The 13,702-nt window shown below is 51.3% G+C and overlaps 1 protein-coding gene across 1 annotated transcript in view; it reads left to right on the forward strand.

Annotated features, from left to right (window-relative positions):
* The window catches only part of NXN (nucleoredoxin), a 55,658-nt gene that overhangs the window by 26,476 nt on the left and 15,480 nt on the right, over positions 1-13,702 (forward strand). Inside the window, exon 2 of the mRNA XM_076354631.1 lies at positions 12,441-12,558. Within this exon, the coding sequence (XP_076210746.1) occupies positions 12,441-12,558 (118 nt within the window). The remainder of the gene's footprint in view (positions 1-12,440; positions 12,559-13,702) is intronic.

Below are 13,702 nucleotides of genomic sequence, written 5' to 3' on the forward strand. Positions count from 1 at the left end.
AGCTCTCTTATCCGCTGCCTTGGCTGATGAGCTTTAATTACCGAGATCACAACTGCTGTGTTTTCCTTGGGATGCTACAGCTACGTTTGGCTCCTGGCATATCCTTCGGCTGTCCTGGAATGAGAGTTTCTGATGGCGATCCCTAAAAGCCACTCACCAAGAGAAGCAACAGCATCTTGTCCATCTCAGGAAGAGTTTGGCTCGCTGCTGGGATGGACCCTGAAGCCCACGCTTGGCTTTCAGCGGCATGAGCATGCGGCATCCGAGCAGACCTGCTGTCTTGGCCAGGGTAGATGTTGCAGGTTAATTTTTGCCTGTTGGGGGTCTGCACGCTGCATGAGATACAGAAAAAAATTCCACAAAGCAAACTGGAATTAAGCTGCAGGTTTTGTTCTTATTAGTGTAAAATCATGAAATCTGGTGTTTCTGATGTCTGTAAGGAGAGAAGGAGAATTAATTCCTGGAGAATGTAACCGGAGGATACTTAAAAGGCAAATTGTTCACATACTTCCTTTAAAATTTGCATGAGTGTAGTAAAAGGTCATCGTAACTGCAGAATCTCCTCCTCAGATCCTCGCCTGCCGGTGGCTGGTTGCAAGAGCCTGTTGCTAAGTGTTCCTGGAAACGGAATAAAGATGAAGCAAGATAATTGAACAAGAAGGGGGGGAGTGGTGGGGGGGAAAGCTTGGAGCTCGCAGCCGAACTGCAAGGCTGCCAAACGAGATGAGTATGTTGGAGTTTGACTCGGTGGCTGCATTTAATCAGTTCTGACCCAGGGGTGGGGAAAGGGTGGCTGAGCCTGAAACTTTGTGGAAGATCCTTGGAAAAAGCCGCTTGGACGCAAGCGGATGATTTGCTTGCGTTTCCCATGGCTCGTCCAACTCCACACACGTTGCTTCCTAGCACTGAGGCTGGAGCGGGGATGGGAAGGCAGACTGTGCTCCCACGGCGCTTTGTGCTCTTTTCTTGGATAAAATCTGTTCCTGCAGCGTGCATTTTGTTAGCCTGGGATCTTTTTTCTGGACGGTCAGTAATCACAGAAAGCAAAAGGATAAAACAAGAACGCAAACAAACAAATCCAGATCTTGACTAAGGCAGAAAGCCTTCAACTCAGGATGACTTGAGGGGTATTTTCTGCCCGTCTCAGGTCAGGCTCCCCTCTGAGGAAACAACTGATGGTTGTTTCCTATGTTGCAGAATCGAATAAACCCCTGATGCAGCTCCTTTTTATGGCTGAAAAGACAAGGAAGCAAAACTTTCTCCTTAACTTTGGTCTTTCTCTAGTTGAAGCCCTTGTAAAAACAGCAGACTTTCTCCGTCTCCATGGATTGATTTCCTGGAAACAGTTTTAATAACTGTTTCTGGAGTGATTTTTATCATCCCAGAGCATTTTACAAACTCTGAATATAGTAACAGCTGAAATACAGCCCCATCTGAGGAAGGTCGCTGCCAGTGCACAGCAGTCTTTGGCGTTTGATAAAAGAACACACGATCAGTTCTTCTTTTTGCACAGAATCTCCCTTATTCCCACCAAAAAGATGAGGTCGCACTCCCGCCGTCCAGCCCTCTGCGTCACCTCCTGGTTTGCCGTCGACTCGGAAGCCCCTGTGGCAGAGCAGGCGCCGAGCATCCTCGCCTCACTGAAGCCTGCGATTTCCAAGCCTCCCCCTCCAACTGGGGCTGGCTGTCAGCAGAGGGAATTAATATGCCGCGTCTTATCTGACATTTTGGACGCCCCGGTGGGATTCACGTTGTCATCGGTTCCTGGCAGCAGCCTTGCCGTGGCTGCCTTCGTGCAGTGCTCAGGGTGGTGGAAGGGACACTGTGCCCGAGGCTCGCTCGCACCAGGGGTCAGTCCTGCCTTCCCGGTGCCGTATTTCATCCATGTGCTGACTCATGGGCTCTCGCCCCTTTGAGAAACTATTTATTTTATGACTTGTGTCAGTCAAGTCAGGATGTAGCTGGAGCTTTTGACCTTGCTACTGATTTATCACCATCCCTGTTCATCTTTTTAATTGGCTCGGCAGTTGCAAGACATGCCGATCAAGCCTTAAAATAAAAAAGAGGGAGCCCCAGCCTGCTGTCTCATTCCTCCCCGGTCGATGGCTCTGGAGCCAGGGGCCTCTTGCGTCTCGGTGCTGGGTTTCACAGGACGGATCGGGTTCCCTCGCTTGCCCTGCACCTGGCCCACCATGTGTGTGTGTCGCAAACCCCACATCCCCTTGGCCCTGTCTGCCTGGCCCCCTCCAGGCTTGCCCGGCACTGGTTATCCTTCCCCATCCAAGCAGCTGGAAATGGCTTTTGCAAGCGCCTCCCTGCTCTGCCTCCATGCCCAGCTCAAACCACGTCTCTGCTCTTTCCCCTGGCCCTCCCCATTTCCCTGTCCCTCTGCCTTCTCCTCACAGCTAATGCCACCAGCTTTGCTGGAGCACAGCTCGATGGGAAAGCCCCTCTGCAAAAGAGCAGTTGGGTGGGGAAGCGGGTTCTCCAGCCTCCCGCCTGCTGGCTTGTGCTGCCGTTGAGATGTTGGTGCACCTGAGCTGCCGTCAGCTTTGTTCTGCTCCGTTTTTTAATGTGTGCAGGTGATTATTGCAAATGCGGGACTCTCAGTGGCGTTCTCCTGTGTAGACATCAGTGGCTCGGTGTCGGGCAGGTTTATGCTCCCAGCCTGCAGCCTTTCTGCAGAGGGGGTGAGTGACGGTCTGGGGAGCAGGAGCAAGAGAAGTGCTCGGCAGGAGAGCGTTTTCCAGGCAGCCTGACCTGTTACATCCGTCCTGCCTGTGTCACGAGTCAGTCTGATGGTGTTCCCTGCAGGGCACCCAGTGCCAGCTCAGGCCACCGTGACTCTGGGGCTCAGCCGTGCTTGTGAAGTGTGTTAAGAGGACACAGAGGCCCTGAGAGTGCATCGTCATCAGTGGTTTAGCCCAGAGCAGTTTCGGCAGCGGGATGTTTGCGCAGGATGGACTTTAATGGCTCCAGAGGAGAAGTCTCCTGCGAGCGCCGCGGCTGTGCTGGATTGGCGTGGGCTGTGGGACCCCCTTCCACCCCAAGAGCCAAGCAGGAGTGGGATAACTCCAAGCTGTCTCTGGCAGGGATTGCTCTTTCTAGCTGGAGCTTGAGAGCACCTGGGTCTGGTTAGCTCCTGGCCTATTTTGACCTGAGTGCAGTTACGGAGTGAATCCCTCGAGCTGTGCCGCCCTTCCGAGCTGCAAGCAGAGCCCGTTGCCTGTCTTGCATGCAAAGCCCCGACAGCGTGGGCTGTGAGCAGGCGCCGGGGCTGTGGTTATGGCCTTTTTAGCTCTGCAGCTGTGTAACCTTTGCATGAAAATCCTCCTTGGGTTGCAAACCAGGAGTGCTGCCAGACTGAGATTCAACGCCGTCAGCTCTGAGACGCTGAGATGGATGCGGCTGTAGGGAGGGCCAGACCAACCAGTGCACCCTCTCCTGAGATCAACTGACGGAAAGTAGTTGCTTTTAAATAGTCTGAGTGTTTGCAGTGATGCAAGTGCTGTGCTGAGTGGAGGTTTTTGTAATGAAGTGTCAGCAGTGATGCTATGGATGAGCTATTGCATTTCAAAAGATGCTGTGTAATGAGCAGATTTCCCATTCAGTGGGTGCATCAGCAGCAGTGGGCACAAGAGGGTATTTGCAGATGTCTTGGTAGTTTTACAAGGGTCTCCCATGTTGCCGGTCTGGGGGATGTCCTGGTGCTGGCGCGTCCTGGGGAAGTCACTGCTGGCGAGGCTCCCGGCGCTGCGGGGTCCTGAAGCCCTCACTCCCCTGGGTGCGTTACAGTGCTAACAAATACTCTTACTGTTTTCCAGCATTTTGTTGGTCTGATTGTGTAAGGTTCCCTTTCGGATTAACTGCTGAAAACAAAACAGAAACCACACGAATACCTCATTGTGTGCCTTAAACAAAAAAATAAAAAAATTCCCAATTTCCCTGCAGATTTAAAAGGCTTTTGTGTTTGGTGGGAACTCTGTCTAAACTCGGGGCTTTTCAGAAGTGTTTGCTTCTTAATGATCCGGGATTGCAAGGCATTTGACCTCGAGATTACCACCAGCACTTGATGCCGGCTGCCTTCGAGCGAACGGTAGCAGCAAAAGCAAAGGCGGTGGGTAGGAAACCAAGGCTGTAATGTGCGGCGGTTCTGGCAGCCGTCCCGCTTCCAGTGACAGATGAGACTGGGGACCAAGAGAGACCCTGAACTTTGATTCAACATCCCAGACTGCCACCCCACCCCTCGCCTTTCCTATAAACAGATGGAAAAATATCCCTTCCCCATAGAGAGAGAAAAATTATTATTTTTTCTTATTACCTTTGTGTTTACATAGCTGTTTCTTACTCAGTGCTAGTCATTTGGGGGCGTAATTTATAGGGGCCATGTATGATACACTTCTACATGTGTCTTAAATTTTTCCCACAAACACTTTAACTCCCTCCGTCCTCACTGCTTTTTATGTGTTTGTCTTGCTGTCTTACCTACCTACCAGGAAAGCGTGAAAAAATGCCAGTGAAAACAGGTAACAGAATGTGGGTTCCAAGGTGCTGGCAGACCCCCTGGGTTCTGCGCCCATCTTTGTGCAAGCCCTGTGCCCCCATTCTCCTGGGGGTAAAGGGAGAGTGCTTGGCCCAAAGCAGAACTGCAGGGAGAAAAATTGTTTATGAAATATCTTGAGATGCTCACATGCAAGCCTCCTTTTAAGAGGTAAAGCAAGGCATGCACATGGAGGGAAAAAAAAACATTTCTTGGAAGTGCACGGAGGTATATTTTCTAGTCCTGGGTACGATGCTGCATCCTTAAATTCTGCATCATCTTTGGGCTGTTCAATAATTCAAGGAACACCTGGAAAAAAAGAGGTTTATAAAAGGCATCCTCGTAGTGTTGATAGACCAGCCTGCCTGTAGCATCCTCCCTGCATGATTTGCTGTCTGCGTTGTTTTCTGTATGTTTAGACAAATGCTACTTCGCCCTGATCCTGGGATCAAATCAAGCTTCCAGCCCAGCACCGCTTTGAACCTTGCACATATAAAACAACCAGGCCACCTCGTGTGTCGGCTCTGGGCCCTGGGGCTTTGCTCTCCATAGATCATGTTAACCGCTCTTCAGTTCCGCTCAAATTAAATGTTTTCCTATCAGATGTGGGCTGCGGAGGATCCAGCCTGTCAGCCTGCATGCGCGTCAGGAGGAGAGGAGGCAGCTTGTGCTTTGAGCCGGGCACGTGCGCCAGCCATATGCTGCTTTGCCCTCAAACAAAATGCTCAGCTCGCAGTCGGTTGGACGGCTTAGCCTGGGAAATTGCAGAGCAACGGTGCTGGTGCTGGGCAACCAGGGCGATAAGAAGGAGAAAACGGGAGGAGGTGAGGGGGCCGGGACGTGAGGTTGGGCTGGCCCGGGTCCCTCACCCCAGGGCTTTGGCTGCGGAGCTCCTTGGGGGAACAAAGAGCAGCCCTCCACTGGTGGCCGCCTTGCCAGAAAACCCCACGGAGAGCATTTCCTTCTACTTCGGCTCCAAAGCTTTCACCGTTGTGTTTCATGGCTGGGAAGAACAAAAGCCCGGGGCTGCAAGCTGGCTCCTGCCAGGGTCTCCCCTGCTCCCCCCCGCTGGCTTCGGGGAGATGCAGGCGGCCTCAAGCCAGACCATGCTGTGCTGGTCTCCCACCATGGAGCCAGAGCAAGGAGAGGGTGGAGGTGACAAGCGGGACTTTTGATTTGATTTGTTTATTTTTTGCTCGCACCGAGTCATATTGCTGGAACGTGACTGGCAGGGGGAGCATCTGCAGCAGGCGCTGCCGGGCCAAGTGCTGGGGGAAACTGGTCCTAAGGTTGGTTTTAACTGGGCTTTCTCCCACTGTAGCAGCGTGGGGGCAGAGGGGAACGATGACACAGTAGTCTGGCTGCCCACTGGTCCGTGTGTGCCAGCAGCCCCGGTGCCCTGTGCTGTCAGTCTCAGCCGTTCACATCAATCTTGTTTATTGCAATTCCAAATTCTCCCTTCTCAGCTCATTAATGTTCTTGGAGCAGACGTCTCTCTCAATATTGTATTTTGTAATTAGATTTTGATTTGCTTTCAGAGAGAAACAGCAGCACAATAGACATTAATTTACCCCAAGCCTCGCTCAGTCTTCCTCTGTGACGCAAGGTCAGACCTTGGCGTGCACCATCTGCCCTCGATGCCTCCCCCACTATTCGGCTGTGTGTCGTTCCCGCACTGCATCCCCTTTCATTTAAGGGGGTTCCCTTATGCACGAAGGGAAGGGAGCGGCAAGGGAGGGCTGGAAGAGGAGCCTTCGCTCAAGCTGAGCTTGAATCACAGGGACAGGCGTGACCTGGATTTAAATCGACAGGGTGAGGGAGCAGCCTGTTCTGCATCCCCATGCCTGCTGTCTGCAGAGCCTGGGTGGCCCCTGGTGCTTGTAAACCCTTTAAGGCACGATGTAAAAGCTGCAATTTAACATTGCGAGCGAGGACAGAGAGGTCCCACGCAGCGCCAGACTGTGGGAGCGGAGCGGTGGGGATGGCTGTGGCTGTCTCGCCAGCCCGGAGCCAGTCTGCACAGCAGAGCTGGGAAATGGGCTCTGCCGGTCCCCATGGCCCTGGACCAAGGCGCTTTTCCACCTGAGTGCTGCTTGTGAGTTCCTCAGACAGACTTCATGTTTCAGCCTATGGCTCTGGAACAAGAGACTGGCAAGAGCCAAGCTCGTGTCTGTAATGGAAACCGTGCTGCGCTCTCGCATGGGCACTCACAGGGCTGCTGGAAAGCGGGGTCTTTCCAACACCTCACCAGAGGAATTGCCCAGACCCTGGGGGTGTTGCCAAGGGTGGATTTTTAGAAGAAAAGTGGCTTTGCATTTCATTTAGCAGAAAGCAGCAGCCGTCCACATTGGGAACATGTTCATTATTACTGAGGGATCTGCTTCTGAGTTTTTAAACCAGCTTTGTCTGGCTGTCGCTGGTCAGGGTGGAAGCGTGGGCTGCAAGATAAGCAGAGGCAGTGTCTGCCCTGCTGCTGGCATGGGCAGGTGCCTCTGAAACCTCCATGTCTCCCGGGTGGAGGCAGCTCCATATCCTACGGAGGATGGAAGCGTGAGAGCTTTTACGGTCCAGGTTCACACAACAGCGGAGAAATGCAGTCCCCAACAAGGGCGGGAGGACCACTTTCTCACCGGCCAGGGCTCATTTCACTACAAGCAGTTGTGCTTTATCTTTGCCAGCATTAACCGCTGCAGCTCAGGATTTATGTTAGTAAGTGAATGTGACCAAGGGCTGATAAATCAATCAGCACAACCAAAAATAGCACCCAGCAGCTGTTGGAAGTAGGGGATCCCTTCCCCACCAGTACCCCCAGAGCAGGAGAGGATTTAATCTACCCCGGCTGGGTGCCAGCCCTGCGCAGAAACAGCCGTGGGCTGCTGGGGAGACCTCTCGTCTGACACCTTTATCTGGAAAAATTACTGCGGCTGCCTGCAAACTTCTCTCCAACGTGCCTCTCGGCCAGGCATTTCCCAGTCACTAGGGTGGGGGAAATAACCGAGCCAGCCGCCGGTGCGGAGAGCAGCTTTGTGACCGATGCTGCATGCTGCTGCATCGCCTGACGTCTTGGGATCGCCTCAGACCTCAAGTAATAAGCGATCGTTTTAAAGCCTTTCATGGCCAGTCGTGGATGGAGTCACAGAGGGAGCCCAGGGCGGTGGTTTCCTGGTCCTCCAGGACAGCATGGTGATGCTCTGCGTAGGGATAAGGTTACCGGAAGAATCTGGTGAGACTGTTTTTTCCACTGGACTGCTGTACTTAACCACCTGCACAGGAGTTAGAGAGGTTTCTGTGAAGCTGATCAGCCTGTACAGCATCTTGCGAGGGGGTGTATTTTCTCGCTCCTTCTCCAGCGGCCATCCTGGGGTGAGTATTGAGTTTAGCAGGCGTGCAGCCTGAACCAGGAGCGAAGGGCGCTCTGTGAGGATCAGCTGCTTTCGGGCTGAATAGTCTGTAGATTATTTCCACATCTGTGTTAGCTTTGGCTTGATCCCACAGATTTGCAACAGCTGTTGGGAAGCGGAGCAGAGATCCCCTCTTTAAATGGATGATCAAATCCTCAGAGTGTGGAGTATGTTATTTCTATGTCATCCTCTTCACGGCAGGAAAAACAGCTTTTAAAAGTTGCTGAGGCAGCACTCTGCCCTGCTGCCTGAGCTATCATCCCATCATCCTGCGGTTTCAGAGCAAGTCATAATTTGCTTTCCGCATCCCACACCCAGCCCGACACGGGATCCTTTGCGAGGTGCGTGGTTGGGCAGGTACTTGTAGAAGGGATGCCTTTTATCTTCTGAGCTCCCCTTCCTGCCTGGACCACAACCAGCGGGCATATGCCAAGCGGGACCGAGGAGGAGCTCGTCTCCTTTCCAGTCCCTGCGCATGTGCAAACTCTTGGCATTTTACCCTGAGAAAAACTATACAGTGCAACAGTTTGCCACAAGACGGGTTAGGTCATCCTGGTGTTCAGAGGCTTTAGGTGGAGATCGGATGTCTTTGCTGGAAGCTGCAGCTGTGAAATAGTGGTGTGGGAATCCTATAGTGAGCTATCTTATCCAAAAAGCCCAGCTAAAATGAGCCAGGCCTATTTCCTATCAAGGTTCTGCTCTTTCAGGTCGGACCTGCAGTAAAAGGAGCCATCAGGCTTCCTTCAGAAGTGTCTGACAGGCTTTGGAAAGCTGAGCCTGGCTGAAGGGGGCCAGGGCGGTGGGAATGGTGGTAGACCCTGGCACTCGTCCTGCAGTGCATGTGTTTCTCATTCCACATCAGCTTTCCTAGCGCACAGGAGAATCATCAAACCAAACTGCTCCCACTTTAAAGAGCACATTCGTGTACTTTCCAGTACAGACGGTGAAATCAGTATGGTTAGTGCGTCAAGACCACTAATTTGCAATTCAAGCCTTTTATAACCGGGCTTAAAATGGCAACGCAGTTCCAGTCTTCTTAACGTGCAATTGTGTTTGTTCATCCGTGTCGTATGATGGGTTTCAGTGATGACCCAGGTAGCAAATATGTTTGTGCTGGTTTTCACTGGGATAGAGTTAATTCTTTTCACAGTAGCTAGTATGGGGCTGTGTTTCAGATTTGTGCTGGAAACAGTGTTGATAACACAGGGATGTTTTAGTTACTGCTGAGCAGTGCTGACACAGAGTCAAGGCCTTTTCTGCTTCTCACCTCACCCCACCAGTGAGCAGGCTGGGGGTGCACAAGAAGTTGGGAGGGGACACAGCCGGGACAGCTGACCCCAACTGACCCAAGGGATATCCCACACCGTATGGCGTCACGCTCAGCATATAAAGCTGGGGGAAGGAGAAGGAGGAGGGGGACGTTCGGAGTGATGGCATTTGTCTTCCCAAGTCACCGTTATGTGTGATGGAGCCCTGCTTTCCTGGGGATGGCTGAACACCTGCCTGCCCATGGGAAGCAGTGAACGGATTCCTTGTTTTGCTTTGCTTGTGTGCGCAGCTTTTGCTTTACCTATTGAACTGTCTTTATCTCAACCCATGAGTTTTCTCTTTTACCCTTCTGATTCTCTCTCCCATCCCACCGGGGGGGAGTGAGCGAGCGGCTGGGTGGGGCTTGGTTGCCGGCTGGGGTTAAACCACGACAATGTTGCACGTAGTAAGCGCTGCTCAGCATGTATGAAGCTCTGAACGTTTGGTGTGACCTGGGATGGCTGCGTGGTGGTGTCTGAGAGCTGCATGATGCCTGCAGCTTTTGCAAAGATGCAAGGTAAAACCTGACAGGTTTGGTTGCTTTTTCTCATTTGCCCAAGGTGTGACTGAGTGTGACATGACGTTCATTGGGTTCAAGTCTCAGATCCCAGGGATGGACATGCTCCCCCAGCAGCAGATGTCACATTGACCTTTTTTGATGCTTTTTGACCCTTTCGACACACACCTAGCTTCAAGCTTGCTTGAGGCATTCTCCTGTGGACCCTCAATGATGAGTTAGAAGTGGCAACCCTCCGTTTCATGGGGACAGAGTATCTGGATTGCAGATTACCCATACCACAGATGTCTGGGCAGCCAAGACTAGTCTCTGCAAAGGCAGTTTGGGCCCACTGGGGCCTGATGGCATACATGTCCTGAGAAGACGCAGGGCCAGTTGTTGGCGAGAGCTGCCAGGTCTGCTGGACCCCGTAGACTGCCTGGAGCCAGCTGTGTACCGCTTGCTCCAATGCTTCCAGCGAGAGCGGGTTTGGTTTGGTCTTACCCTCTTATCTGGGGTGTCCCAGCCCCGTCCCTCTGAGCACAGCGAGTCGATGCAGCCTCTTGGCTCTGAAGTGCAGACCCTGCCGCTTCCCCAGCCAAGCAAAACTGCCACGACCGCCGTAGTGCCCCAAGGGGAGTGCTGCCCGTATACAAAGGGCTTGGCAAAATGAAGTGAAACCTAAGCAACTATTTAAAGAGAACAATCCCAATTGCTAGCTGTAATTTCCTCATTGTTTGCAACACCCTCTTAAATGCCTGTGATCCTTACAAAGAGCTTTTCCCCACCCTTTAAACTTCACAGAAGTGGATTTTACCTTCTGTGGTTTGAATGCACTCATTGTGAGGGGGCTGGTTTGCATTTAGTATGACTTCTTTTTTTTTTCATGCCCAAGGCCATTTGGTTTGTGAATCGGCATTGTGAATGAGTCTCCTTGTCCCAAGAAATATGTCTATTGGAAATCCAAGGCTGGTGGGCAGGACACAAAGTGTTGCCTTTCTATGGGTCCTAGTAGATGGAGGTTAATAAAGTCTTCCTAGATCAGTGGTAACGCTTTCCTTCAGACCTGAGAGGGTTTTGCTAACACCCCTTTGCAAACAGACTGGCTCGTGTCACTCATTCAGGTGTATCTTTTATTAAAAGGTATTGGAAGAAATATTTAATACAGTGCCATTAAAACCTGAATGTGGATGTGACTTTCCCCTCGGCTAGATCTCTGGTGAGCAAACCGAGGGATTCATTTTGCTCTGCCTGAATGTTGCATCCCATTCCTGCCCTCGTTTGTCTGGTTCTCCAGATCATTTCCATCTTGGTGATCCACAGAGCCGTGGCCTCTTTTTCTGGGAAAGCACATGGGTCCAGTTTCCGTGTGAGGTACTGATGGAAGCAGCAGCACGTCGCTTGAGGGTTTCTCTGGGTCTTGTGCTCGAACCTCATGCTGGCGCTGGGTGGGATTCTCAGTCCCCTCCTGCCCTTCTCCCGTGGCTGGGTTTTATTCTCCAAACCCAAGTGAGTTGTAAACACCCGGAGCCCCAGGAGCTTTGCAGAGCAGCGCTTGATGTTAGGGGAAAGGTGGTGATTCATTTCCTTCCCCTCTGGCTCTCGGCTATAGTTTTGGCTTTTGTTTAAGAGTTTGATAATTCACCGCTGGGCTGTTTAGGTTGAAATGCTTGGAGAAACGTAAGTAAATGCAGCGATCGCAGCAGCTCCTCGGTGCATGGCGGGGAGACCGGCTCCTCTGGCCGCAGCCAGCCTACACCTGCAGGCTGGGCTGTGCCAGCAGCTGTCGTCATCTTGTTCGTCCCCATCCCTGTGAGCTTCTGTACGTGGGTTAAGTTCCAAATTACCCTGTGCCAGAAGCATGTTAATGTTCATGCAGAGAAATGTTAACCCAGGGCTGTGTGACACCCAGAGCATTCAGTCACGGGCATTGTGCGGAGCCAAGCTCACTGCAAAACGTAACAACCAGCAGACAGCAACATCTAGACCAGGACGTCCAAAATGTGGCTGTTGCAGCCTGCACGGCTTCTGTCCGTAGCTGGTGGGGACCGCTGCAAGGCTGGCAGCGCAGGATAGATGAGCTGGGCTACGCAGCCCCCAGGCTGATGTCAAACCCGTTAACCAGCTCCCGGGAACAAACCCGGGAAGCCCCAGTCTCAGGAGAATCGTGTTTATGTATGTTGGCTTTGTTTTCAGCATGTCTTGGCAGGGGTTGCTGGTTTGTTTAATGAACATTGAAATGGGAGGGGAGGAAGCAGCCAGGGAAGTATTACAAATTGCTTCAGAGCAGTGGCATTAAAAGTATTTGTGCTTACCATGTCGTGTAAACAAAGACCTCAAAGTATGGTAAATATTATCCCCATTTTACTTGCAAAGAGGCAAATGCAGCAGGAGGAGAAGCTTTACCTGTGCTCACAGGCAAGCCTGCAACAGGCGTGAGACAAATGCTGGTCTCACCCGCGGTACCGAGGGGATGGTGTTGACAGATCGTGTCTCTGCAGGTGCTGTAGGTCCAGCCTGGCCCAGCAGCTCTGGAGAGATGTCCTCACGTGCCTTCATATGCATTGCTGAAGCGCCAACTCTGTTTCTTTCCTTAGCTCTGACCTCTGGTCTGAAAGATGCTAACACCCCAAAATCATCTTCTTCACAGTGCCAAGTTTACCTTTCTTCTCTCCCCTTCTTATCTCTTTTACAGCTGAAGCTGTGGAACAAGTACAGAGTCTCCAACATTCCTTCCCTGATATTTATCGATGCCTCCACCGGGAAGGTGGTTTGCAGGAACGGCCTCCTGGTAATCCGAGATGACCCAGAAGGTAAGATCTGGAGTCCCGTGTGCCGTAGAAACACGGGCACATGGCTGCCTTTTCATTTCAGTTCATTTTTAATTGCCTTGGGGTGGGGGGAAGGAAATAAACAGCTATTGTCGTACTTAACTAATCAAGGTGCTGTATTATTTTCAGCATAAAATTTTCTGCATCATTCCTGCCAGGTCTTGTGTTTTGGTTTTGCTTGTTGACAAGAACAAAGATTTCCCCTCCAGGATTTTTGTCTGAAGTGCTAATGAGGAAAAAGTTAGACTAACTGAAACGTTAAGTTTGGATATTTCCCTGATGGAGGCACATGGACAGACAGACCGAGGGCCCAGACTTGCCATACCTTGGGAGCAGAATCCTTCCAAAATACTGATATCACTGACACCACACTCTGTTAGGATAACGAATTCCCCATTATTTACAAATGCAACAGAAAAATGCTACCGTTCTCCGTTTCTGAGGTTTACTGTGCTGGGGGTTGATGTTAAATCCGTCTTCGTCCAATTTGCAAAAACCAAAATGAGCAAAATGTGTGCCCTTACTCATAGACCCTGCAGACCCATCATTCAACTGCTAGGCTGTCCATGCACACATATTACCCGACCCATCATTTCTTCGTGCAGTAGATACTGAGCGTGGTGATAAGAGTCTTTCGTTCAGGTGGCAGGAACTGTACAGCAAGTACACATTGTGGCCTGAGCCATCTGTGACGTTCCCTCCTCTCTGGCTGAATACATAGATTGATGCTCTGGGAGCTGGCAGCAGATGATTCGGAGCATGTGTTTGTGTGTATGCACACATGCTTGCTGTGGGGTGTAGAGGGTTAGTCTAAGTTCAGTTTATATATAGGGGTTTTTATATATATATATAAAAAAAAGATTTTATAAATAAATATATGTATATATAAAAAAATATATGGTTAGTATCAGTATAAGGCAAATAGTCTGACTGTGTTCCTAAGCACATACCACCTCGCCCTCTGTTGTTAAAACAAACGCTGTTGATAAGGAAAAGATGCCTCATCAGGCACAAAACCCGAGCAGGCTTTGTCAAGCCAAAGGTGCTGCGACTCGAGCAAGGGTGCAGCCTACCTGTGGGAAGGAGGTGGCCTTGGCTCTGGTGCAGAGCTTGGCTTCCCTGGCTC

The sequence above is a fragment of the Aptenodytes patagonicus genome, chromosome 17 (assembly GCF_965638725.1).
Source record: "Aptenodytes patagonicus chromosome 17, bAptPat1.pri.cur, whole genome shotgun sequence".
NCBI classification, from domain to species: Eukaryota; Metazoa; Chordata; class Aves; order Sphenisciformes; family Spheniscidae; genus Aptenodytes; species Aptenodytes patagonicus.